At 47.5% G+C, this 7,743-nt stretch overlaps 1 protein-coding gene and 1 non-coding gene across 2 annotated transcripts; both read right to left on the reverse strand.

Annotated features, from left to right (window-relative positions):
- Positions 1 to 1,671, reverse strand: LOC6610218 (probable basic-leucine zipper transcription factor Q). The gene is made up of 2 exons (XM_002034789.2): positions 1,349 to 1,671; positions 1 to 1,065 (listed from the first exon to the last, which is right to left on the reverse strand). The coding sequence occupies exons 1-2, from the start codon at positions 1,479 to 1,481 to the stop codon at positions 197 to 199; spliced, it is 1,002 nt and encodes a 333-aa protein (XP_002034825.1). The 5' UTR covers positions 1,482 to 1,671; the 3' UTR covers positions 1 to 196.
- A 4,431-nt stretch (positions 1,672 to 6,102) lies between these two features.
- Trnam-cau lies at positions 6,103 to 6,174 on the reverse strand. Its single transcript has one exon. It is a non-coding gene; the product is annotated as a tRNA-Met (tRNA).
- Between the last annotated feature and the right edge of the window lie 1,569 nt (positions 6,175 to 7,743).

The following is a 7,743-nucleotide window of genomic DNA, read 5'->3' on the forward strand; positions in this document are numbered from 1 at the left end:
TTTTAAGACTTAAAATTATATATAGTTTTATTAATTTCTGTTTATGTGCAATGATAAAATTCAAAAGTAATCTCAGCCAAATCGGACCACTGTGCACTGCACCTGCGCACAGTGGTGCTCGCGCTCTTGTCCAGTTCGCACACTTAACATTAAGGGGGTCATTGTATATCTTATTTGCTCGGTTCTAATCCTCGATTCAGATCCAATTCGTGGAGCTTGTGCTCACTTGCGCCTGATCCAAGGCCATTTGCTGTTGGTTCAACAACATTTGCGAGGGCTGCTGCTGCCGCTGCTCAGGTTGCTGTTGCAGTTGCAGTTGCTGCCGCGGCTGCTGCTGTTGCTGCAACTGCTGCTGCACCGGAGGCTGCTGCATCGTCTGCAGCAGTAGCTCGCCCATCTTAGCCCTGAAGAAGACATTCTGGAAGGGCGACATTTGCTTCATCAACGGCAGAAAGCTGATCAGGTAGTTGTAGTCGGAGTCGCCCACATGGAGGACACTCTTGCACCTGGCCAGATCCTGGCTGGTGGACTGCATCAGCTGCTGCTCCTCGCGTTCCAGACTCTCCAGGAAGTCGACCTGTTCGTCCACTCTCTTCGCGCAATGGCAACTGTTGGCTGCTGCGGCGGCAATGGCACTTCCCTGACTCAAATTCGGACTCAACTGGGCGGCCGTGTGAGGCACCTGCTCCTCCGCCGCCGCACTGGCCAATGAGATGTTTTCGGAGAGCCTTCGCAACGCCTGGGGAGTGGACACGTTCTGGAATTCGCGCATGAGCGCATCGTTGTCCGCCTCCATTTCATCCGCAGCTGAGACTTCCTCGCTCTTAAAGGTCGACAACATGGGCATGGGCTCGGCTTCAGTCTTCAGTGCGCTCTCCATCTCCTCCTCCCCGTTGTTGCTGTTATCACGTTCCTCCCGCTGGCCGTCCAGGAAGCTCATGGCCTCCGCATATGACCACTGGTGACCCGGCGAGGGCGACTGCTGGTGCTTCAAGACGCCACTACGCCGGTTACTGCGGCGATAACTGCAACGCAGATTTTTCCACTTGGTTCGGCAAAGCTCAACTGAAATGTCAGAGAGGAGCATACGCGATTAAGAAAAGAGAACGTAAACAATGCACTCATTACAAAGTACACCGAAAGAAAGTTTAATACTAAAGTAACAATTATATGATTTGAAATGATACTTTGAAATAACAAATAACCATAAAATACTTGTCTACTTATAATAATACCAGAAACACTAAAAATAATACTAATTTTAATTAGTTTTAATTGGATTTTTGTGTTGATCCGAATATTGAATATTGGCTACATGCTACATCCCGAGTCCGCTCAGTGCACTCACCATCCATTCCGACGGCCTCCGCGACGGCGTTCCAGAGGCGCTGGGTCTCCGGGCGGTTGGCGTGGTCCGGGTGCCTCGCGTCCCAGAGAGCCCGGCGCTGCTGCACCTCGAAGATCAGCCTGTGCATGTCCATGTGGCAGCGTCTTTATTGGCGAACTGAGCAAAGTGCGGTTCTAAACTGCCTTGGCGCAGAGAGCAGAGAGCGCTTTCTCTCAAAATAGCCCCGCAAGTTTTGTTTCGCTCTCGACTGGAAGTCTCTCAGAGAACGCGGAGAAAGGTGCAGTGTGCTCATCGCCGATTATTGGCAAACGCTTTTGTTTGCTGCACGTGTTTTCCGTTCGGGATTGTAGAATTTCCACACAATGTCCCATATAGGTAAAAGTCGGATTATAAAAATATAGTTTCTTATTAACCATTCAATATCTATTTGTTTTTTATCACTTGATTGTAGGGAAGGGACTCGTAGCCCGACTCTCGCTATTTACAGAGCATTTGGAAAGTGCATACACCACCAATTATAAAATCTCTCTGGAACGCTTTTCACTCGCCTTTTGCACTGTACATATATTATTTGCGTTTTGTTCTCGCGGTTGTTATGGCTGATGTTGCTGTTGTTGTTGCCACTGCTGCTGTGCCAGACATTGAACTTGCTCGCACAGTGGGCCAAAATGCGTTGAAAATACGTGCGATATGGCGCACATGTGCTGGCCATGATGTTAGATAGGCCAGCCAAGTATCTTCCTGCCGGGGGAAGTTCCAAATATTTGCACAGCCGGACTCTCGACGGTTGGACGGTTGCAACATGTTGCCATCGCCGTAACCCAAAAAGGCAGCCGGCCAAAAGCCGAGAGCAACACATGTTGTTGCTGCAGCAAAGTCGGCGACAACAAGTGGACGTGGAAGATATGCGACAGCAATTATCTCCGGCTATATCCATATAGCATATATATCACATGTAGCAGCATATCCATATGCTGTCGCCTGGTCGGATTTGCGCACGACTTTCGCTTGCCATTCCAGGCCATTGTTGCTGCTGCTGCTGCTGTGCTGTTTGTCTCATGTTGCTGTTGTCATCGGTTGCAGCTGCTGTCAATCTGTTGGCCGCTCTCTTCCAAAAGGCAAAACATCGAAAATTTCCATGTGTCATTTCAAAAATGCAAATATGGACATGATCTGGAGCCCTGGCTCTCCTCCGATCCCGAGCTCGACCTCCGATCCTGCACAGTCTTCCACATGTCCGGCTCGTCAGGCGATCAAGCCCCAACTGACAGCCAAGTGACGTCTAAATTTTGTTCAACGAAATGATTATAAAGGCATTTATGCATGCGTAGTCACCAGCCAGAATGGAGAATGGAAAACAATGATCGTAGCCTAGCCACTAAGGAATCTGAATACCAAAGGCACTCGCAGAAAGAATGGCTTCGAATGCTGCATGCACCACACAAAAGTCTGGAGTAAAGACAAATCAATCTACCTATGCTTAAGTAGTAATAAAGTGTCTTATCAGGGTGATCGAATATTTATTCTGTGAGAACCAAGAATTTTTCTAACTGTATCCTACCATATGCACGAGAATGTTGCTGCTGCTGCAATTGATTTGTTGCTGCCCAATGTTGCGGCGGACTGACTCTGTCAATTGTCAATGTTTGTATTCAAATTTGCAAACGTAGTTTCCAAGATTTTTATGGGCTGGCCAAAGGCGATTTATGAAGGCTTTGTTCGATTCCTAGGGGATCTCATCGCTGGGAGCGCCAACTTAAGATGGCGCGGGTATGGGTATTAAATATAGGCAAATAAATAAAAACTATCACAAGCGATTATGTACTAACTTAGATTCTAACGCCCCATAAATGGCAATTGCAATTGCTGTTGACGGCGTTTAACGCTGCCCATAAAATGTGGCCGTCGTCTTGGAATTGCAGTTGTTGTTGCTGTGGTGCCGCTGATTGTTATAACAAATTTGCATAATTATGCCGCTTATCTCGGCCATATGTCTGGGTTCGGCTGGCTTGAAAACTGGTAGACTGGCAGACTGGCAGACTGCTGCTGGTTTCACGTCTGCAACACGCGCCGCAAATCGACAGAAGCAACATCGCAAAAGCGACTGCAACTGCAACTGCGACTCCCACATGCAACATTTGCTTTTGGCCATTGTTGCGGGAAATGCGGCATGTTGCTGCCGTGTTAATTGCAACTGCAACAACATAATAAATAACCAACTGCCAGAGAGCGGCAGAAAAACAGTTAGTTGACATTGACGCACTGCGAATCATAAAAACGGACAACAAATTGATTGCCAATCAACAACATGAACACGACAGCAGCACTGGCAACCTGCAACTCCGCAATTGCAGGTGTCAATGAATGTTGCAAATAAGGAAAAGCGCGACAAGCGTGGCGGAAAACGGGGAAAATGGGGAAAGGAGAGCGAAAACGGGCAGAAAAAAGTTAATTGACCACTACCAATTGCTGCTAATGTGGCCAGTTATTATGTCAAACGGTCAGCGGCTTCAGCTCTTGCATTTTGCCAGCGGCTTTAATTGAATTCAATACCAGCAACCGGACAATTGTCACGCAGTTGATGGTGCGCCAGCAAGTAAGCTGCAACTGCAACTGTGGCAGACCAACTACTGCGATACATTTCGCCAACTGGCCACTTGCAACTGGCAACCCACACGAATCCGCTATCCGCAGTCCGAAATCCGCAAGCGAATGAAAGATGTCCACGAGGCGCACAAGGAAAAATTCCAATAGCAATTAAAAATATATTTCCAACGCAAATGCATACAACGTACAGTTGTTGCACATGCACTGCGCGAAATATTCGTAATATAATCATAGAGCAGAGAAATTACTTGAGTATTAAAGTCACCGAAAGTCTAAAAGTTCAGTAACTTTTATTGCATACTCTCAGAGCTATAACCTATATAGCCCTATAAATGTATATTACCCTCTTTACTTCCCCGCCTAAATACCCAATCAATCACCCAGTTTTCCCGAGTGCACCTGGACACATTTCACCTTGCCCCGGCGCCGTCCCGATGACGTTGTCGTCTCGAATCGATCCAGTTCGCGTCCAGCGTCCAGAGGCTACTTACTCCTCCTGGCCTCGGTGGCCGGCAGCATCTGTTTGTTTGTGGAGTGGTGCGGAGTGGTGTGGAGTTCGTCTTTGCCAGCTGCGTTGGCCGTTAGAAATGCTAATGAAAGTCAGGCAGCAACTCCGTCCATCGGCATTGGCAGTTGCTTGGCTGCAGTGGCTCATACTCAACTTCCCAGCTTCCCTACTTCCCACCAGCCTGGCAGCCTCCCAGCCTCACGAGCTCGCCGCTTCCCTCGTTTGCGGTGCGTTTTGCGATTTGATTGCATGGGCATAGAAAGTTGCACGGCTACCGTTTTTGGTGGCCAGCCTGGAGCAGCTGCCTAGGGGATTTGCTCTGCCATTGGCAGTATATCGATAGCGCAGTCTGGGAATGCTCTGCATCCATCCAACATATGCGATACATTTCCACACACGTTTTCCTTGGCGATTGCTGTTTGCTGTTGGCCTCTTGCCGGCGAGCGCGCGGAAATTCTGCACACGTGTCGATCGTTCAAGTTTTTATGCGCAGCTTGCGCATATGTAGCTTCCTGCTGCGGGGCAAGGACGTTTCGGTTCGGCTTGCCTTTGTTTCTGCCTGCCTTTCACCCTCCCTGCCTCGCCGCCCAACCCCCTCGGCAAGGCCCTTCCATCGCAGCCACATCCTCCACCTCATCCTCCCAGCTGTCCACGTCACATGTGTGCGCTTTCCTCGCCCCGATGCCCTACTCCCGATCCGCGATCACACATGCAGCCGGCACTCTGGCATCAGAAATGCCAGCTTGGCTACTTCCACGGCACATATGCCGGATTCTGCCGGATTCTGAGGGTCGTGGAGCGGGAATACTGTACTTAAGTCAAAAAGGATGATCATATATTATTTATTTTGAATAAACGAGCTCTGGCTCCTGGAAATTCTTCCATTTAACATTGTGCTAATGGTTTTTGATAACTAAATTCAAACCTATTTAGAGAGCTTCATTAGTTTTTTTATACAAAGTATCATTTCGCTTCTCGGGTGATGTTTTATAAATATGATTTATTTATTTAGCGGCTTTTATACCAACATTTGGCAACTATCAGCATCTTCTAGAGGGGAACCAACTTCAAACCAAGACCAATCTGCGACTTCCATCGACGGCTGGCAACCAGTTCGCCTCATCATTTTTATGGCATGCAGCCGCCGCCGCCGTCGACAAACTGAAGAGCAGCACATGGCCACCGCCTTCTCCTCGATTTAACCCCAGAATCGGAGGAAATCTCATTCGGATCGTGGACATGTGCGTGGAATGCCCCGAGCAGCTGTGCGATATCTGCTCCTCACATTTTGGCATCGGAAACTGTGCAGCTGATAAAGGAGGAGAACCCCGAACCCGAACTGGAATTCAGAACTGAAATCTCAGAACCCGCATAGATGGCCGAAAGATTTATGTGGGCATTTGAGATTTCCCCAGCTTTTGGCCGGACATGGTACTTCCATGGGAAATTTTTCAACTCAAACTACAAAGAAACCTATTTAGAATTTTCGTTTCTTGCAGCATCGCTGATAAATGCTGATAGAAAATGACACAAAAGTAACTCGAATATATATAGCTTCTAGTTCTTCACTAAAATATTACATATTTTTCAAAAAAATTTAATATTTTCTGTTTCATCTCCCAAAAAAAATCTAAGCACATAGCAGAGCAAGGTTTCGATCCTCGGACCTCTGGGTTATGGGCCCAGCACGCTTCCACTGCGCCACTCTGCTTGCATGTGAAGTTGCGTCATGTTCGATGTGCAACAACTAAATCAAGGTTAATAGGGCATACCTTTGGTATATAATTATTAAACAATGCCTCTATATATAACACCATTGATTTGTTTGGTGTGCCACACTGAGTAACTAACTCTGGAGCATCATTTAAATGTGCATCAGATTCATTTGGGTAAATGAGTTATTCAATTTAAAGTTACAAAATACTTTATCAGGGGACTGCGGGTAGCCACTAGAGACGACTCCCTTCGAGGAGTGATTACCTTCAGTTGAGACGTCAGCTTAGCCCCTTTTCGAGTGGGCTATCGGGAAGCAGTCATCGGGAGGAAGCCACTTTTGGGCTCTTTTGTGGACTTAAGCGGCTCAAGAAGCCATTTGCCACTGCACGACACCGGCTCTTCGCTCCCATCCATCATCGCAGATATGACAAGTGGCCGGCCAAGTGGGCAAGTGGCCTTCCTGGCCCGGCTCGATCATCTCTTAGCTTGAAAGTAAAAACAACGGCAGCAGGGGCTGTCTCTGCCTGGCGGAAAATGTAAGCAATTAGCAACTGGCGACAAATTGACGAGGCCGAAACAAAAACCAAAAACACACACACGAGAATACGTGGGTTTTGACCACCTGCTGCGATTTGTGCGAAAAAAAGGACAAGCGGAGTGGGAAATGGTGTTGTGACCAGAAGAGCGGATTGTGGCCATAATATTTGTGCCAAGAGGCGGCTGCTGCTGCACATCCGACTACCTGGTCGCAGTCCGTGTCCCAAATGAAGTTGCAGCAGCCAAATGTCTCACTTTTGGCAAGCCTCTAATGCCCGTGGCCATTACTGCCGTCTAGACGGATCCGAACTCGGGCACCTCTGTCGCCCGCCTAATGAGGATAACTCCACCCAGATATGATCGGTTTTGTTGCGTTTCAACTTGACCACCTTGCGCAGCCATAAGTGGGTTTCAATTTTGCCGATAAATGTTTGCTTAAGATGGTAAGTAATTGGCATGTCTTCTGGAGATATTATACCTTGCTATACCAGCCCAGAAACAGCACATTCCTATTGTTATAATCATTACATAATATATTTTATTATAGCTTAATAATTGGTTACCACTAACCCGCATAACAACGAAACTAAGCACTTCCGAATCTGATCAACCTCTTACCAAACACATATTACTGGAAAGTGTGATCAATATTTAATGCCATATTTACTCGTAATTTCCCCTTACCTCAGCTGCTCGCAATTAACACGGGGAAAGTGAAAAAAGCCCGGTGTGTCGGAACGGTAAAATGCAGTTCAAACAAAGGCAGCCGTTGGGTTTTTGGTATAGGAGCGCAGTTATCCTGCAGATGCGATGCATTTGCTCAACTGCCCTCCAACTGCTGTTTTTCCAGTCAATTAGGGTAGCAAAAAATACAGCGCACATTTGCCTAACCATGTACGGGGATATATATTTTCCGGATTCGAGGGAACGGAATATGTTGCAGCATATGTGACGGCGTGCGGCGCAGTTGCTGTTGTCCTGCCGGCCGAGGAGGGGCATTGTTAATCGTATCCTGCGTAATAGCATA

This window comes from Drosophila sechellia, chromosome 3L, assembly GCF_004382195.2.
Source record: "Drosophila sechellia strain sech25 chromosome 3L, ASM438219v1, whole genome shotgun sequence".
NCBI lineage: Eukaryota > Metazoa > Arthropoda > Insecta > Diptera > Drosophilidae > Drosophila > Drosophila sechellia.

Excerpts from the sequence above, each read along its gene's own strand:
- LOC6610218 (XM_002034789.2), bottom strand. The coding sequence starts at position 1,481 with ATGGACATGCACAGGCTGATCTTCGAGGTGCAGCAGCGCCGGGCTCTC. Across the intron at positions 1,066-1,348 it reads GGAGGCCGTCGGAATGGATG|TTGAGCTTTGCCGAACCAAG; the intron begins GTGAGTGCACTG and ends CTGACATTTCAG.